General features: G+C 42.6%; 2 protein-coding genes across 2 annotated transcripts; both read left to right on the forward strand.

Annotated features, from left to right (window-relative positions):
- The first annotated feature begins 1,947 nt into the window (after nt 1–1,947).
- Nucleotides 1,948–18,912, forward strand: LOC140546604 (uncharacterized). The gene is made up of 6 exons (XM_072669988.1): nt 1,948–2,229; nt 2,756–2,823; nt 8,299–8,643; nt 10,050–10,463; nt 11,067–11,412; nt 18,556–18,912. The coding sequence occupies exons 1-6, from the start codon at nt 1,948–1,950 to the stop codon at nt 18,910–18,912; spliced, it is 1,812 nt and encodes a 603-aa protein (XP_072526089.1).
- LOC140546816 (histone H2B) lies at nt 3,064–3,438 on the forward strand. Its single transcript, XM_072670230.1, has one exon. It carries the CDS (start codon nt 3,064–3,066, stop codon nt 3,436–3,438), a length of 375 nt encoding a protein of 124 aa, XP_072526331.1.
- Nucleotides 18,913–19,341: the final 429 nt, after the last annotated feature.

The following is a 19,341-nucleotide window of genomic DNA, read 5'->3' on the forward strand; positions in this document are numbered from 1 at the left end:
AGAGGGCTGACCGAGGTATTTGTCGTGTTAAGACATATGTTAGCTACTTTTAATGTTCATACATGTGAAACGTCGTTTTTTTTTAGTCCTTACACTACTGGACCCTGGTTAGCTCCGGTGTGTCGTTGTTAGCACGATAACGTTTGCTAACTTGCCAAAAATGAAGTAGATAATGATATCCGATAACTCGATTTTGCCGAGAGCCTAAAGTTGTACACCCAGTCACAGCAAATTGATGTAGAACTGCCGTTGCTGGATCTATGTGTGGAGTTGTACATAGCTTGGAGCCAGCTTAGCGATTAGCAGCGTGGCTAACGCGGCTAGCATAAACAGTAAAGCGCAAATATGAGCCTAATTATGAGGGGTCATTATTTGTTGACCACAGTGCAGTGCCACATGCGGAGTTGTAGCATAAAAGTACGCAATACAGCCGTGATTTGTGGCTGTTGAGTGATTTGAGTTAACTTGCTTTTTCAGGTCCACACATGAGCTAACAAAGCGATTAGCATGCTAGCTAACTCGGATGGTACAAACAATAACATACGCCAGCGAGTGTAAATACCTGTCAGATAAATACACACTCGCTCGAGTCAGTCAAGTTTTATTATGAAACGGTGTATACAGCAACATTTATACGTTTACTGTCGTGGTTGAAACCGAGAAGCCACCTTGGAGAGTAGCATGATGGCTAGGTGTCTTAAAATTAATCACAGAAATAACGATATTACGGACACGTGCGTAGTTCTCTATATTGTTATTTGGAGCAAGTGAGGGAGAAACAGTCGTGCTTAAACCCGGCTACCAGCAGCCTATCTTCTGGTTTTCAGAGCTGGGCAGCCTGTGTAGCTTGCTAGCTAGTGTTTTGTTTACAAAAGATTATTTTCGTTAGCTAGTTGCCGAAACGACTCCACGTGGAGTGCACGATGTCACGAAAAAACGGCTTCTATACTCACCTAGTGCACTAGAGAGTACTGGAGTGCGGTTTAGGATGGTAAAACACACAATCAATTACTACAATAATAACAATAATAATGTCAAGTGTGTAATCTTTCTAAGAAAACGGTGCATAAATGTTTATTTACAAAGGTCACATGGCCCCTATGCACTTCAAATTTCGTGAAAAGGAGTCAGAGGCTGTGTATGAGCCTACTTTGAGTCACTGTAAGTTCATCTTAAGCCTAGGTCACTGAATTTTATTAATTCATTCAGCTATTTATTTATTTATTTTAAGATTTCGCCATAAGACCAAGCTATTTCAGAAGTGATTTTAGCTCCTAATTATAGTTTAGCTTACTTTTTAATTATAAGGTCAAGCAGGTCTGGAGCTAGGCTGTAGGTTTCGAAGCTAAATCATGATGAGTTAAAGTATTCAGAGTGAAGGTTATGCATGATCCAAAGTATGCTGCGTTATTATTATTACTATTATTAGTTTATTCCTTTTTAGAACACTTGGAGTCTGGATGCCATTGTGTGGCCAGACTGTGAAACTACAAGCAGTAGAAGGAAGACATGCTGCAAATGCATTGAGAAGTGATGCTATTATTGCTTGACTTTGACTATTGATTCCCCCCCCCATGTACACCACATGTTAATGAAATCCACATGAAATCCAAAAAGAGCACTTTTTTGAATTTTGAACATGAGTACATCCAGAGGGTACGGAATTAATATTTAATTCCGAATTAATATTAATATACTGTATTTTGTATGGCTACCCACTCAGTGGCTTTATGTGCAATCTTTGAGTGGTCTAGGCATGTTTGAGTCGCTGTACAGCAAAACAAGCGTTCTGCACACGTACAGAGTATGAGGCGGAGCTAATGTACTGTGACGTCGCTCGGTTCCCTTGCTTTCATTTAGGTCCTATAGAGGAGTATAACAGGCGTGTCTCTGGCTCCCCAGCTTCATAGATTCTCTTCTCGTCGACTGGGAAAAGAAGCAGCGAGGATGTCAGGCAGAGGAAAGGGCGGCAAAGGCCTTGGGAAAGGAGGCGCCAAGCGTCATCGTAAAGTGCTTCGCGATAACATCCAGGGTATCACAAAGCCGGCTATTCGCCGTCTGGCTCGTCGTGGTGGCGTCAAGCGTATCTCCGGTCTGATCTACGAAGAGACCCGCGGTGTGCTCAAAGTGTTCTTGGAAAACGTGATCAGAGACGCAGTCACGTACACTGAGCATGCCAAAAGAAAGACCGTCACCGCTATGGATGTGGTGTACGCCCTGAAGCGCCAGGGACGCACTCTGTATGGATTCGGAGGTTAAACGCTCGGCCTGAACAGCTCTAAACACAACGGCTCTTTTAAGAGCCACCCACAAATCCAGCAAAAGAGCCTGTTTCTATTCTTAGTTTGTTATCAAATAAGGCAGTCGATCTCCCGCATACTCTGTATTAAAATGTAATATACAGGAAGAATACATGTGTATATATACATATAATAGATATGTCTGTATCTATGTATTGTTTTCCATTTTGCCCCCCGTGTGCGTTGGTTAAATCCGAACTATATGTCTTAATAAATCCTGATAGAAAAAAAATCGCCGTCAACGCCGCTGTGCCGAAAAACAGAAAAACAGCCCTGTAGATTAAGAATGCGCGGGATAGAATGTTGCAAGAATCATATTTGTTTGTTTGTTTCAATATAGTCAATGATGGTGGTTATGAATCTCCCGGTTAAGAAGCTAATTTTATATATATGAAGAATACATATAGTTTTCAATTTCCCCCGCATGCGTTGATTAAACGTTTGAATAAATTCAGAATATCGCCGTCAACGCCGCTGTGGCGAAAAATAATGTGCCGTCTGCACGGTGGGTAAAAATGCGCGGGTAGGCGAACAAAGAGAATGCTGCTCTGGGGAGGGGGAAGGGAGGAGGAGAATTGGGAGGGGAGGGGAGGGGAATGAAGGGTGGGGGGTTGGCAAGAAGAGAGCGGACAATTTGTTGTCCAATGGTCGTTTGACGGCATTCTGGAGGCGGTACCTCGTCTAATTAAAATGCTAGAGTCTAAATAATGTGGGAGCTTATCGCCTCCCCCTCATTCTTCAGTCTTACTCGACGAGGAGCAGTATGCCTGAGCCAGCTAAGTCCGCGCCCAAGAAGGGATCCAAGAAAGCCGTGACCAAGACGGCCGGGAAAGGCGGCAAGAAGCGCAGAAAGTCCAGGAAGGAGAGCTATGCCATCTACGTGTACAAGGTGCTGAAGCAGGTCCACCCTGACACTGGAATCTCCTCTAAAGCGATGGGCATCATGAACTCGTTCGTGAACGACATCTTCGAGCGCATCGCCGGTGAGTCTTCTCGTTTGGCTCACTACAACAAACGTTCTACTATCACCTCTAGGGAGATCCAGACCGCTGTGCGTCTGCTCCTTCCCGGTGAGTTGGCCAAGCACGCCGTGTCAGAGGGCACAAAGGCCGTCACCAAGTACACGAGCTCCAAGTAAATAGTGATAGCGGCATAATCCAAACCCAACGGCTCTTTTAAGAGCCACCCACGGTTTCTTCCAAAGAGCAGTTCTATTCAAGAACCAAGTAAGTTATAATACTAATTATTATTATTATTTATTAGAGAGTGCCTTTATTGTTACATACTTATTGATGTATGTATGTATGTAAATCAACTTACTTAATTGTTTGTTTGCATTTAATTGGTATAGTGTACTAGGATTCAGGGACAGAGCAGCAAACTAAAATACTGTGCCATACTAACTGTATGGAGTGGGCTTGTAGTGCTAAGTGGGATAAATGAAGCTGCACATCACCTGTGAAAGACCAGTCCAGAGGAGATCAGCCTTACAGGTGGGGAAGAGTGAGGCAGGAAACCATACTAGGGTTGACTTAAACCCTAGAATTACACACCTGATCTTTGTAATGAAAGCTGTCTAGTATATATAACCAGGCATACGGTTAGGCTCTCCCACAAGCCTTTTTTGTTGGGTCACAGAAGGGTGAAGTTAGTTAAAGCCTTAGGTTTATGGTGGGATTTGAGTGAGCAAAAGTAGGTTCAGAGCAAGGCTTTTGATGTAGAGGGTCGAAGTAAGGCAAAAGGACGAGGGTAGAATAATTAAATTGAGGTAGCGTAAGTAAAAAAGTATGGTGGTGAAAGTGTGTTTAGTGCAGATGTGATCTAGGAAGAGTGAGTAACAGTGGCTTTGTAAGGAGGCCTCAGGTTTATGATGAAAGTGGATTGAGTTAAAGTGACCGTGAGCTTAGGCCTTTGCCTTAGGATACAAAGGAAGGTTCAGTAAAAGTGAGTTTCAACATAAGCCATCAGCCTGATGATTCGGATACACATGGATACACATGGCCTCGGCCTACTGAGGACTGCACATCTAAGTAGAATGGTCATGACTGCATGGAATGGGTTAAATGAAAGCAAAAGTTTGGTGTGTTGCTTATTGAGATAGAGGGAAGGATGGGGTTAATTTGTTTTAGGACAAGAATGAGATTGGAGTTGTTTCATGTGAGGGGTTCGAATGAGGATGGAGTGATTTTGTATAATTGTTGGAGGAAGGATGGGGTTATTTCATTTTAGGGTTGGAGAGAGAAGGTGGTGGGGTTTGTATTAGAGTATGAATGAAAATGGGTTATTTTATTTTGGGGTTAGACGGCGGATGGGGTTATTTTGTTTCATTGTTAGAATGCTGTTAAGGTTATGTTGTACTAGGTGAAGAGGGAGGACAGAGTTATTTTGTATTAGGACTATTTGATTGGGTCACAAAAAGATGAATTTGGTTGAAGCCTTAGGTTAATGGTGAGATTCGAGCGAGCAAGAATAGGTTCAGAGCTAGACTTTTGATGTAGAGGGTTGAAGCAAGGCAAAAGGACGAGGGTAGAGTAAATAAAATAGTATGGCGGTCAAAGGCCTCAGGTTTATGATGAAGGTGGATTGAGTTAAAGTGACCGTGAGCTTAGGCCTTTGCCTTAGGATACAAAGGAAGATTCAGTAAAAGTGAGTTTCAACATAAGCCATCAGCCTGATGTTTTGGATACACATGGCCTCGGCCTACTGAGGAATGCACATCTAAGTAGAATGGTCATGACTGCATGGAATGGGTTAAATGAAAGTAAAAGTTTAAAAATAATTATTTGGTGTGTTGCTTAATGAGATAGAGGGAGGGATGGGGTTAATTTGTTTTAGGACAAGAATGAGATTGGAGTTGTTTCATGTGAGGGGTTCGAATGAGGATGGAGTGATTTTGTATAATGGTTGGAGGAAGGATGGGGTTATTTCATTTTAGGGTTGGAGAGAGAAGGAGGAGGGGTTTGTATTAGAGTATGAATGAAAATGGGTTATTTTATTTTGGGGTTAGACGGCGGATGGGGTTATTTTGTTTCATTGTTAGAATGATGTTAAGGTTATGTTGTACTAGGTTAAGAGGGAGGACAGAGTTATTTTGTGTTAGGACTATTTGGTTGGGTCACAAAAAGATGAATTTGGTTGAAGCCTTAGGTTAATGGTGAGATTCGAGCGAGCAAGAATAGGTTCAGAGCTAGACTTTTGATGTAGAGGGTTGATGCAAGGCAAAAGGACGAGGGTAGAGTAAATAAAATAGTATGGCGGTCAAAGGCCTCAGGTTTATGATGAAGGTGGATTGAGTTAAAGTGACCGTGAGCTTAGGCCTTTGCCTTAGGAAAGCTCAGTAAAAGTGAATTTCAACATTGGCCATCAGCCTGATGATTTGGATACACATGGCCTAGGCCTACTGAGGAATGCACATCTAAGTAGAATGGTCATGACTGCATGGAATGGGTTAAATGAAAGTAAAGGTTTAAAAATAATAATTTGGTGTGTTGCTTAATGAGATAGAGGGAGGGATGGGGTTAATTTGTTTTAGGACAAGAATGAGATTGGAGTTGTTTCATGTGAGGGGTTCGAATGAGGATGGAGTGATTTTGTATAATGGTTGGAGGAAGGATGGGGTTATTTCATTTTAGGGTTGGAGAGAGAAGGTGGTGGGGTTTGTATTAGAGTATGAATGAAAATGGGTTATTTTATTTTGGGGTTAGACGGCGGATGGGGTTATTTGGTTTCATGGTTAGAATGATGTTAAGGTTATGTTGTATTAGGTTAAGAGGGAGTACAGAGTTATTTTGTATTAGGACTATTTGGTTGGGTCACAAAAAGATGAATTTGGTTGAAGCCTTAGGTTAATGGTGAGATTCGAGCGAGCAAGAATAGGTTCAGAGCTAGACTTTTGATGTAGAGGGTTGAAGCAAGGCAAAAGGACGAGGGTAGAGTAAATAAAATAGTATGGCGGTCAAAGGCCTCAGGTTTATGATGAAGGTTGATTGAGTTAAAGTGACCGTGAGCTTAGGCCTTTGCCTTAGGATACAAAGGAAGGTTCAGTAAAAGTGAGTTTCAACATAAGCCATCAGCCTGATGTTTTGGATACACATGGCCTCGGCCTACTGAGGAATGCACATCTAAGTAGAATGGTCATGACTGCATGGATTGGGTTAAATGAAAGCAAAAGTTTGGTGTGTTGCTTATTGAGATAGAGGGAGGGATGGGGTTAATTTGTTTTAGGACAAGAATGAGATTGCAGTTGTTTCATGTGAGGGGTTCGAATGAGGATGGAGTGATTTTGTATAATGGTTGGATGAAGGATGGGGTTATTTCGTTTTAGGGTTGGAGAGAGAAGGAGGAGGGGTTTGTATTAGAGTATGAATGAAAATGGGTTATTTTATTTTGGGGTTAGACGGCGGATGGGGTTATTTTGTTTCATTGTTAGAATGATGTTAAGGTTATGTTGTACTAGGTTAAGAGGGAGGACAGAGTTATTTTGTATTAGGACTATTTGGTTGGGTCACAAAAAGATGAATTTGGTTGAAGCCTTAGGTTAATGGTGAGATTCGAGCGAGCAAGAATAGGTTCAGATCTAGACTTTTGATGTAGAGGGTTGAAGCAAGGCAAAAGGACGAGGGTAGAGTAAATAAAATAGTATGGCGGTCAAAGGCCTCAGGTTTATGATGAAGGTTGATTGAGTTAAAGTGACCGTGAGCTTAGGCCTTTGCCTTAGGATACAAAGGAAGATTCAGTAAAAGTAAAACAGTTTCAACATAAGCCATCAGCCTGATGATTCGGATACACATGGCCTCGGCCTACTGAGGGATGCACGGAATGGGTTAAATGAAAGTAAAAGTTTAAAAATAATTATTTGGTGTGTTGCTTATTGAGATAGAGGGAGGGATGGGGTTAATTTGTTTTAGTACAAGAATGAGATTGGAGTCGTTTCATGCGAGGGGTTCGAATGAGGATGGAGTGATTTTTGTATAATAGTTGAAGGAAGGATGGGGTTATTTCATTTTAGGGTTGGAGAGAGAAGGTGGTGGGGTTTGTATTAGAGTATGAATGAAATGGGTTATTTTATTTTGGGGTTAGATGGCGAATGGGGTTATTTTGTTTCATGGTTAGAATGATGTTATGGTTATGTTGTACTAGGTTAAGAGGGAGGAAGAGTTATTTTGTATTAGGACTATTTGGTTGGGTCACAAAAAGATGAATTTGGTTGAAGCCTTAGGTTAATGGTGAGATTCGAGCGAGCAAGAATAGGTTCAGAGCTAGACTTTTGATGTAGAGGGTTGAAGCAAGGCAAAAGGACGAGGGTAGAGTAAATAAAATAGTATGGCGGTCAAAAGCCTCAGGTTTATGATGAAGGTGGATTGAGTTAAAGTGACCGTGAGCTTAGGCCTTTGCCTTAGGATACAAAGGAAGATTCAGTAAAAGTAAAACAGTTTCAACATAAGCCATCAGCCTGAAGTTTTGGATACACATGGATACACATGGCCTCGGCCTACTGAGGGATGCACGGAATGGGTTAAATGAAAGTAAAAGTTTAAAAATAATAATTTGGTGTGTTGCTTATTGAGATAGAGGGAGGGATAGGGTTAATTTGTTTTAGGACAAGAATGAGATTTGAGTTGTTTCATGTGAGGGGTTCGAATGAGGATGGAGTGATTTTGTATAATGGTTGGAGGAAGGATGGGGTTATTTTATTTAGGGTTGGAGAGAGAAAATGGTTATTTTCTATTAGGGTTAAAATGAAAAATGGGGTTTTAGGGTTTAAATGAGCTTGGGTTTATTTTGTATTGGGGTTAGAGTGAAGGTGCAGTTATTTTGTATTAGGCTTGAAAAAGGGCATCATTGTTTTATGTTATGTTTAGAATAAGTTTTGTCTTTTTTTTTTTGTTATTTTGTTTTTTGTGTTTTAGGGTTGGGGGGTGTATGCAGTTATTTTGTGTTAGGGTTAGTATGAGATTTTTGGCTATGGTATATTGGGTGTGTTACGAGTGCGTATTAGGGGACCTATGGAGAGCCGTTCCGAGTGTGGAAGCGCCGGTGACAAAGACGCATCGACGGTGGAAGTCATACTGCGCACACACGGCAACACTGTGCTTTACACACTCCTCAAGGTCGCCTCGCACGACGAGCAAAACAACGCACCCACGTCTCGGATGCCCAGCACGCTCTCGCCGAGGCTCTCCTCCAACGCACCGGATAACACTCGCCCAGTTCGTGGCACCTTTTGTCGCCGTTTTCCACCGATTAGCACGCCAAATGCGCCGCCGCCCGTTCGGCACGCCGGTAGCGTGGCACGCTTCGGTGAGCGCCGTATCAAACGCGGCGTCGTTACGCTGCCCTTCCCGTCTTCTCAACACACGGTGGAGCCTCTCGGAGACGAAAGAGCATTTCTACGCTCGCCAAGTTGAGCTTTCGCCCATATTTCGCTCGACAAACGCCGAGAGAAAACACAAGTGCGAGACCGTCGCTGCCACACGGCTGTGCGGCATCGAGCGAGTTGAGTCTACAACGTTCTCATGTGGCTTTTAAGGGCCGGCCCCCTCGCTGCAGCGGGAGGTTCTACAGAACGCTGCAGCAGTTTGTGCTCACTCGCGCTCACAGCAAAGCAGAACAATGGCAGAAGTCGCTCCAGCCCCAGCCGCCTCGGCGCCCGCCAAGGCCCCCAAGAAGAAGGCCGCCGCCCGCCCCAAGAAAGCCGGCCCCAGCGTGGGCGAGCTCATCGTCAAGGCCGTCTCGGCTTCCAAGGAGAGGAGCGGCGTGTCTCTCGCCGCCCTGAAGAAAGCCCTGGCTGCCGGCGGCTACGACGTCGAGAAGAACAACTCACGCGTTAAGCTCGCCGTCAAGAGCCTCGTCACCAAGGGCACTCTGGTGCAGACCAAAGGCACCGGCGCGTCGGGCTCTTTCAAGCTTAACAAGAAGCAGGCCGAGGCAAAGAAGAAGCCGGCCGCCAAGAAACCGGCACCTAAAGCTAAGAAGCCGGCCGCCAAGAAACCAGCCGCGGCCAAGAAGCCCAAGAAGGTAGCAGCCAAGAAACCCACTGCGGCTAAGAAATCCCCCAAGAAGGCCAAGAAGCCCGTCGCGGCCGCTAAGAAGGCAGCGAAGAGCCCCAAGAAGGCCAAGAAGCCGGCGGCTCCCAAAAAGGCGACCAAGAGCCCAAAGAAAGCCAAAACGGTCAAGCCTAAAGCAGCTAAGCCCAAGGCGGCGAAGGCGAAAAAGGCTGCCCCTAAGAAGAAGTAAACAGTCGCGCCGTTTACCTTCATGTCTTGTTTCTCTATTCAACGGCTCTTTTAAGAGCCACCCACAGTTTCATAAAAAAACAGCTTTTTTCCCCCCTTGTTACTGCACAATGAATTGATTGTTAAAAAAAAAAAAAAACACTCAACACAAAAATAGCTCTCATTAGTTTCCCCACACAATAATTATATATGATCAATATATATATTTTTTTGGTTTGGTCATACGTGTTACATTTGAGCGGGAAAGGGAAAGGAAACGCGGGGCACGAGTGGGGGTAAATGTTTCTTTCTTTAACCCGTTTTCTTTCTTCCTTTCTTTCTCTCTCTCGCTCACACAGACACACAGCACGAGAGGAGGAGGGGGTCGGGTAGGAAAGCGAGCAGAGGTGGGAGGACGCTAGAGTCTGACGGCGGAAATGCGATTGGCTGTTGGTGCGCGTAGCTTTTAGCCAATAGGACCGTAGGCGATTTTGCTATATCAACGGCGCTCGTTGGCCGGCGTGCATTATTTCAGCTTTGTTCGACGAACACGACTGACGCGAATCATGAGTGGAAGAGGCAAAACCGGTGGTAAAGCTAGGGCCAAGGCTAAGACTCGTTCGTCCCGCGCCGGACTGCAGTTCCCAGTTGGCCGTGTGCACAGGCTCCTGCGTAAAGGCAACTACGCTGAGCGGGTCGGCGCCGGCGCTCCCGTCTACTTGGCCGCCGTCCTGGAGTATCTCACCGCTGAGATTCTCGAGTTGGCTGGCAACGCCGCCCGCGACAACAAGAAGACCCGTATCATCCCCCGTCACCTGCAGCTGGCTGTTCGTAACGACGAGGAGCTGAACAAACTGCTCGGAGGAGTCACTATCGCCCAAGGTGGTGTGCTGCCCAACATTCAGGCTGTACTGCTGCCTAAGAAGACCGAGAAGACTGTGAAGACAAAGTAAATTGGCGCTCTCCGTTGATTTATCTATACACAAAGGCTCTTTTAAGAGCCACCCATTTTTTCTAAGAAAAGTGCTGCTCCTTTACAAACAACACTACATATTCTTCACGTGATTTCCAGCTGCATAAAAAAATAATAGCTTTATGAACCGAGTTATTATATAAACACACTGCCATGCAATACACAATTGCCCTTTTTCATATATTTCACGTACTGAGATCAACACCCTATGCATATGTGCATGTATACACACATTCTCTCGCTCTCTCTCTCTCACACACACACACACACACAGTGTGTTTAATGTTCGCTGTAATGTACAGTACATTGATTAGTTTGATCATATTATTGTTCTTATTATTATATATTCTTTTAATGCTTTTTTTTCCTTTGTTGTTTTGTGTTACAGGAGCCCGCCGTTTTGCTTTTAGGTTTGAAAAGAAGACGCCCAATAGTGTGTCACCGACGCATTGCCGGCCGCCCAATGGGAAACGGACAACTTCAAGACGCCCAATGAGCGGCAAGCGGCTTGAAAGCTTAAAAGCCATGTGAAGCGAGCAAGAACTCATTCTCTTTCTTTTCCCCGAGAGGAGCAGAGTTCAACGCGATGGCAAGAACCAAGCAGACCGCCCGTAAGTCCACCGGTGGCAAGGCCCCGAGGAAGCAGCTCGCCACCAAGGCTGCTCGCAAGAGCGCCCCAGCCACTGGCGGCGTGAAAAAGCCTCACCGTTACAGGCCCGGCACCGTGGCTCTGAGGGAGATCCGCCGCTACCAGAAATCTACTGAGCTGCTGATCCGTAAGCTGCCCTTCCAGCGCCTAGTGCGTGAAATCGCTCAGGACTTCAAGACTGATCTCCGCTTCCAGAGCTCCGCCGTCATGGCCCTGCAGGAGGCTAGCGAGGCGTACTTGGTGGGTCTGTTTGAAGATACTAACCTGTGCGCTATCCACGCCAAGAGAGTCACCATCATGCCTAAAGACATCCAGCTGGCCCGCCGTATTCGCGGAGAGCGCGCTTAAACAGAGCGCTTCGACGTTTACCTGAAATACCCAACGGCTCTTTTAAGAGCCACCTACCCGTGTCCGCGCCGAAACAGCAAATGTCCGCCTCACCTCGGTGTTGCGTTTATATAATGTAAGGCTATTATGACGCGCACGCTTCTAAATTCCATAGGACTGAGCGAGCGAAACCAGCCGTGAGACAGTGGTTGTGAAGATTAGGGAAAAAAAACAACTTCTATATGTGTGTCTATATATATATATAACGTTTTGTACTACATTTCACATCAAAATCGCCATGTTTAACGTGTTTTAATACATATGAATACTTTTCTTTTAATACCTATCAATATGTTTATACATATTTAATAGTTTGGAAACAGTTCATTCACCCCAGCAGAAAGTAGAAGCCACTGCCCTTTCAGTAGAACACTACACTTTACACTATGTAATGTTTAGGCCGGTTTTGGCCTATTACAAACGGCATTAGTCATGGATGGAGCGTAGATCCCACCGCGTGGTGAAACTATACAACTGCAAGCACAGTTTCAGAGAGCAATGTATGTGTATATTCATATAATGAGAGCTAGATTTGGGGTACTTACGTTTCATACATATGCAACATGAGTTTGATTGCATAGAGAGTAAGCGAGACCAGCTGTGTTGTTTGTGCTTGCTTTTAGGGCAGCAGTAAAGGAGGTAAGTGTATAGTCCGGAGAGGAATGTTTGTTTGTTTGTTTGTTTTTAATCTCTTTCAATACCTCTACCAGAACAAGGCATGTCTAACTCTAAAAAATTATATGTTTACTCTATATGTTAACTCTATAAAATTCATGTTTCCCGTCACATTGTTTGTAAAATTAACCCAGATCAGCGGGAAAAACGCCAAAATTAAATGAATGTTGAGTCAGTATTGTTTTGTGCTATACTTCAAAAATTACCTTATTTAGTACAGTCTAGCTTGTCTGGAAGTATAACCCTTGAAGTATGGAGCAAATTAAATGAACCTTCCCAGCACATGTAAAATGATCATTAGAGAAGCCTAGGGAAAAGAAATAGTGAATAAATACTGGCAGGGGTAAAGTGTTTGTCCTGCCTAGGATGCACCCGGTTATGTAATAGAGAGTAGAAGCCTTTGAGCCTTGAGTACAGTAGTGCTCTTCTGTGTGGTGAATAGAAGGGCTTTTGGAAGTGCTCATTGCAAACGACCACCGTTGTTTTGGGATCATGGGCATATATGTCATGGATGGAGCGTGGATGCCATCGTGTGGTCAAACTAGGCAAATGCAAACGTTAACTAACTAGATTTATTCGTGTGAATGTTACAGCTTTTTCATTTGATAGATGGTTGTGAACTCCAGTACGTCTACTAAGTCATTTGTATTGCGGTGTTATTTTGGTTAGTGTTTTTTAAAGTACATTTTTAAAAATGTTTCTATTGAAGCATACTTCAGTTCAGGGCATTTTAGAAGCCAGCATGGTTACCAGTTCTCATGCTGCCAGGCAATGAAATGGAAACTTAATTTAGGGCAATTTTATACACATTAAATATGATTGTTAACTGCACCAATAAATCTAAAAAGTAATTACATGTCTTGTGGGATGATTGTCGTTTGGGCTTGGGTTTCATTTTAACAATATGCTAACGATAAAGTCGGACAGAAGGAAAAAACAAAACAAAACAAAACAAAACAAAAACCTCCAGACCGTATAACCTCCTTCCACAACTAGATAAAATGTCTTGTTTTGAAGAATGCTTGATAGAAGCTGTCTTTAATGAAGGCACTGTATTAGCCATCATGACAACCAAACAGCATGCAGTTAGGTAAAAAGCCTCCAATTCACTCACTGCTAGAAGCCTTTGAGACAAATTGTAGAGTAGTGCACTTCTATGTAGGACCTTTGTTTCCTTCTCTTTAGAGCCCTTAAACTCTGTGTATCAGTTTATATTGAGGTTCCCATAATAATCATGAATCAATAAAGAAAACCGCTCATCTGCTATCAAGACCTGACTGAGGAGCTGGAGGCCAGTGAAGCAAAGCTAAAATATGGAAAAGCATACGCACCCTGCAAGGTTTCGGTCAGAGACTTTCTTCAAGGCATAGGTAAGTAACAAATGAATACAAAAAACTCTTTCTCCTCTTTCTGATTTTGCTTCTTTAAATGTCTGCATGGACCAAAAAATCAAAAAGATGAATTGTTTTATATTTTGCAGATTTACATTTTGACCACCAGATGGCATCCACGCTCCATTCACGTACTACGACCACAGACTTAAAGCTTAGCCCTGAAACTCCATCAGAAGCCTAAGGGGTAGGTCTAGCCAAACTGCTTCCACTCACCCAGACTTCATCATGAGCTCTACACTTACTTTGCTTACCACAATGTCTTTCCATATTTCTTTATCATCCACTAACTGCAACATATGGTAATAGCAACATTACTTAAAGCAACATTAACTCCCTCTGTGTTTATCTAATCTAACATGACTTTTATTAGAAGATGTAAAACGAGCCTGAGAAATCCAAGGGGTAAACATGTAGTTTTAGTTGGCCTCATTAGGAGCTTTTCCCTTGTATGCAATAATATACCATTTATTCGATTTGTGTTTGATCTTTCTTTCTTTAAATGTCTCTGTGGACACTATATCTTTAAGTTGTAGTGTATTAGATCAACGACTACAATTCCCATGATGCCTAACTAAAGATGGTCTCTGACCAAAACCTTGCCAATTAAAATTGACTCATCTGCTATCAAGACCTGACTGAGGAGCTGGAGGCCAGTGGAGCAAAGCTAAAATATGGAAAAACATACGCACCCTCAAAAAAAATTAACCTGCATGGTTTAGGTCAGAGACTTTCTTCAAGGCATAGGTAAGTAACAAATGAATACAAAAGTGCTAACAAAAGTTTATCAACAGCCGACCGTACTGCCTCCTCCCTTGTAAGTTAGCTTCTCTGCTATTTAAATGTAACTCTTTCTCCTCTTTCTGATTTTGCTTCTTTAATTGTCTCCGTGGACAAGAAATAAATAAATAAATCAATAAATAAATCAATAAATAAATAAAAAATTGCAAGATTAATTGTTTTACATTTTGACCACACGATGGCATCCACGCTCCATTTACGTACTATGACCACAGTCTTGAGGCCTAGCCCTGAAACTCCATCAGAAGCCTAAAAGACTTGACTAGAGAAGTGCACTTCTGTGTAGTGTATACAGTGTAAGGGATTTAGGAAGTGCCCTATTGCAAACGTCACCGTTGTTTTGGGATCGTGGATATATGTCATGGATGGAGCGTGGATGCCATCGTGTGGTCAAACTCGCAAATGCAAACGCTAACAACATAGATGTATACGTGTATGTGTGTGAATGTTACAGCTTTTACATATGACAGATGGTTGTGAACTCCAGTAAGTCTACTAAGTTCTACCAAGGAACGTTTGGGCATTTTAGTAGCCAGCAGGATAACCAGTTGTCATGCTACCAGGCAATGAAATGAAAACTTATTTTAGGGCACCGTAATTTTGTTTGGGTTTTAACAATATGCTAATGATAAAGTAGGGCAGAAGAAAACAAAATACTCAATACTGTATTATCTCCTTACAGATCTTGATAAAATGTCTTTAGTTAAAGAATGCTTGATAGAAGCACTCTTTATTTAAGGCACTTTATTATCAGTTAGGTAAAAAGCCAACAATTCTCTCATTAAGAGTCAAACTGTAGAGTAGTGCAGTTCTATGTAGGACCTTTGTTCTCCTCCCCTTAGAGCCCTTAAATTCTATGTTGTATGGTTATGTGTATGTATGTATGCATCAGGTTATATTGAGGTCAACATAATAATCATAAATCAATAAAGAACACCGCTCTGCTATCAAGACCTGGCTGAAGAGCTGGAGGCAAGTGGGGCAAAGCTAAAAATTGGAAAGCGGATGCACCATCAGCGCAAAAAATCATTTTAACCTGCAAGGTCAGAGACTTTCTTCAAGGCATAGGTAAGTAACAAATTAACACAAAAGTGCTAACAAAGGTGTATCAAAAGTCAGCCGTACTCACTTGTGAATTAGCTTTTTTGTGCTTCTCAAATTTAACTCTTTCTCCTCTTTCTGATTTTGCTTCTTTAAATGTCTCTGTGGACCAAAAAAATAATATGTATTTTTTATATTTTGCAGATTTACATTTTGACCACCAGATGGCATCCACGCTCCATTCACGTACTACGACCACAGTCTTAAAGCTTAGCCCTGAAACTCCATCAGAATCCTAAAGGGTAGGTCAAGCCAAACTGCTTCCACTCACCCTGACTTCATCATGAGCTTTACACTTACTTTATATCACCACAATTTCTTTATCATCCACTAACTGCAACATATGTCTAAGGCTTTATCATCCACTAACTGCAACATACTTTGCTTTCCACAATTTCTTTCCTTCCTTTCTCTTCCACTAACTGCTAACCAATATGGCTGTTATTAGAAGATGTATAGTGGAAACCTGAGGAATCCAAATGGTGTGGGTTTAGTTTAAGTTGGCCTCAATTTACTTTATGTGCAAAAATATTTCAGTGGTGGTTTGTGAGAGAGAGAGAGAGAGAGAGAGAGAGAAAGAGAGAGAGAGAGAGAGAGAGAGAGAGAGAGAGAGAGAGAGACATGCATTTGTAGACATATGGCTTGCTTTATGCATACTCATTCATTCTGACAGAAAATACAAACCCTGTACTGGTTTGTGTGTTTCTTTAAACGTCTTTATGTCAATGTGTCAATGACACGATTTGTCTTTATCCTGTAGTGTCAAGATCAAGGACTACAATTCCCATGATGCCTAACTACAAGTTCGATAGATGACGTTTTATTGATTATCTATCTATCTATCTATCTATCTATCTATCTATCTATCTATCTTCATCTAATGATGAAATCCGATAACTGCACGTCCAGTCACAGTAAAAAGTAAACCGTGTGCCATGGTGTACAGTAGTGGGGTGATCTTCGTGGGTGCTTGTTTTATGCTTGCAAGGTCGTAACCCTAGTACTAAATAGCCATTTATGTGATTTATATTCAGGTGCATTGAGGAAGGACTAATTTTGTCATGTGTGTGTGTGTAATAAACGCTGCGCACGTTAGAATGGCGTGATGTAGTGTGACTTTGTTGTATACGAGACCGAGGCGCACATGGCGACAGCCATCAGAGGGCTGACCGAGGTATTTGTCGTGTTAAGACATATGTTAGCTACTTTTAATGTTCATACATGTGAAACGTCGTTTTTTTTTAGTCCTTACACTACTGGACCCTGGTTAGCTCCGGTGTGTCGTTGTTAGCACGATAACGTTTGCTAACTTGCCAAAAATGAAGTAGATAATGATATCCGATAACTCGATTTTGCCGAGAGCCTAAAGTTGTACACCCAGTCACAGCAAATTGATGTAGAACTGCCGTTGCTGGATCTATGTGTGGAGTTGTACATAGCTTGGAGCCAGCTTAGCGATTAGCAGCGTGGCTAACGCGGCTAGCATAAACAGTAAAGCGCAAATATGAGCCTAATTATGAGGGGTCATTATTTGTTGACCACAGTGCAGTACCACATGCGGGGTTGTAGCATAAAAGTACGCAATACAGCCGTGATTTGTGGCTGTTGAGTGATTTGAGTTAACTTGCTTTTTCAGGTCCACACATGAGCTAACAAAGCGATTAGCATGCTAGCTAACTCGGATGGTACAAACAATAACATACGCCAGCGAGTGTAAATACCTGTCAGATAAATACACACTCGCTCGAGTCAGTCAAGTTTTATTATGAAACGGTGTATACAGCAACATTTATACGTTTACTGTCGTGGTTGAAACCGAGAAGCCACCTTGGAGAGTAGCATGATGGCTAGGTGTCTTAAAATTAATCACAGAAATAACGATATTACGGACACGTGCGTAGTTCTCTATATTGTTATTTGGAGCAAGTGAGGGAGAAACAGTCGTGCTTAAACCCGGCTACCAGCAGCCTATCTTCTGGTTTTCAGAGCTGGGCAGCCTGTGTAGCTTGCTAGCTAGTGTTTTGTTTACAAAAGATTATTTTCGTTAGCTAGTTGCCGAAACGACTCCACGTGGAGTGCACGATGTCACGAAAAAACGGCTTCTATACTCACCTAGTGCACTAGAGAGTACTGGAGTGCGGTTTAGGATGGTAAAACACACAATCAATTACTACAATAATAACAATAATAATGTCAAGTGTGTAATCTTTCTAAGAAAACGGTGCATAAATGTTTATTTACAAAGGTCACATGGCCCCTATGCACTTCAAATTTAGTGAAAAGGAGTCAGAGGCTGTGTATGAGCCTACTTTGAGTCACTGTAAGTTCATCTTAAGCCTAGGTCACTGAATTTTATTAATTCATTCAGCTATTTATTTATTTATTTTAAGATTTCGCCATAAGACCAAGCTATTTCAGAAGTGATTTTCGCTCCTAATTATAGTTTAGCTTACTTTTTAATTATAAGGTCAAGCAGGTCTGGAGCTAGGCTGTAGGTTTCGAAGCTAAATCATGATGAGTTAAAGTATTCAGAGTGAAGGTTATGCATGATCCAAAGTATGCTGCGTTATTATTATTACTATTATTAGTTTATTCCTTTTTAGAACACTTGGAGTCTGGATGCCATTGTGTGGCCAGACTGTGAAACTACAAGCAGTAGAAGGAAGACATGCTGCAAATGCATTGAGAAGTGATGCTATTATTGCTTGACTTTGACTATTGATCCCCCCCCCCCCCATGTACACCACATGTTAATGAAATCCACATGAAATCCAAAAAGAGCACTTTTTTGAATTTTGAACATGAGTACATCCAGAGGGTACGGAATTAATATTTAATTCCGAATTAATATTAATATACTGTATTTTGTATGGCTACCCACTCAGTGGCTTTATGTGCAATCTTTGAGTGGTCTAGGCATGTTTGAGTCGCTGTACAGCAAAACAAGCGTTCTGCACACGTACAGAGTATGAGGCGGAGCTAATGTACTGTGACGTCGCTCGGTTCCCTTGATTTCATTTAGGTCCTATAGAGGAGTATAACAGGCGTGTCTCTGGCTCCCCAGCTTCATAGATTCTCTTCTCGTCGACTGGGAAAAGAGGCAGCGAGGATGTCAGGCAGAGGAAAGGGCGGCAAAGGCCTTGGGAAAGGAGGCGCCAAGCGTCATCGTAAAGTGCTTCGCGATAACATCCAGGGTATTACAAAGCCGGCTATTCGCCGTCTGGCTCGTCGTGGTGGCGTCAAGCGTATCTCCGGTCTGATCTACGAAGAGACCCGCGGTGTGCTCAAAGTGTTCTTGGAAAACGTGATCAGAGACGCAGTCACGTACACTGAGCATGCCAAAAGAAAGACCGTCACCGCTATGGATGTGGTGTACGCCCTGAAGCGCCAGGGACGCACTCTGTATGGATTCGGAGGTTAAACGCTCGGCCTGAACAGCTCTAAACACAACGGCTCTTTTAAGAGCCACCCACAAATCCAGCAAAAGAGCCTGTTTCTATTCTTAGTTTGTTATCAAATAAGGCAGTCGATCTCCCGCATACTCTGTATTAAAATGTAATATACCGGAAGAATACATGTGTGTATATATACATATAATAGATATGTCTGTATATATGTATTGTTTTCCATTTTGCCCCCCGTGTGCGTCGGTTAAATCCGAACTATATGTCTTAATAAATCCTGATAGAAAAAAAATCGCCGTCAACGCCGCTGTGCCGAAAAACAGAAAAACAGCCCTGTAGATTAAGAATGCGCGGGATAGAATGTTGCAAGAATCATATTTGTTTGTTTGTTTCAATATAGTCAATGATGGTGGTTATGAATCTCCCGGTTAAGAAGCTAATTTTAT

This window comes from Salminus brasiliensis, chromosome 24, assembly GCF_030463535.1.
Source record: "Salminus brasiliensis chromosome 24, fSalBra1.hap2, whole genome shotgun sequence".
Taxonomy (NCBI): domain Eukaryota; kingdom Metazoa; phylum Chordata; class Actinopteri; order Characiformes; family Bryconidae; genus Salminus; species Salminus brasiliensis.

Coding starts and splice junctions, on each gene's coding strand:
- LOC140546604 (XM_072669988.1), top strand. CDS start 1,948: ATGTCAGGCAGAGGAAAGGGCGGCAAAGGCCTTGGGAAAGGAGGCGCC. Junction 2,230..2,755: donor TGTACGCCCTGAAGCGCCAG/GGACGCACTCTG, acceptor GAATAAATTCAG/AATATCGCCGTCAACGCCGC. Junction 2,824..8,298: donor CGGTGGGTAAAAATGCGCGG/GTAGGCGAACAA, acceptor AGTGCGTATTAG/GGGACCTATGGAGAGCCGTT.
- LOC140546816 (XM_072670230.1), top strand. CDS start 3,064: ATGCCTGAGCCAGCTAAGTCCGCGCCCAAGAAGGGATCCAAGAAAGCC.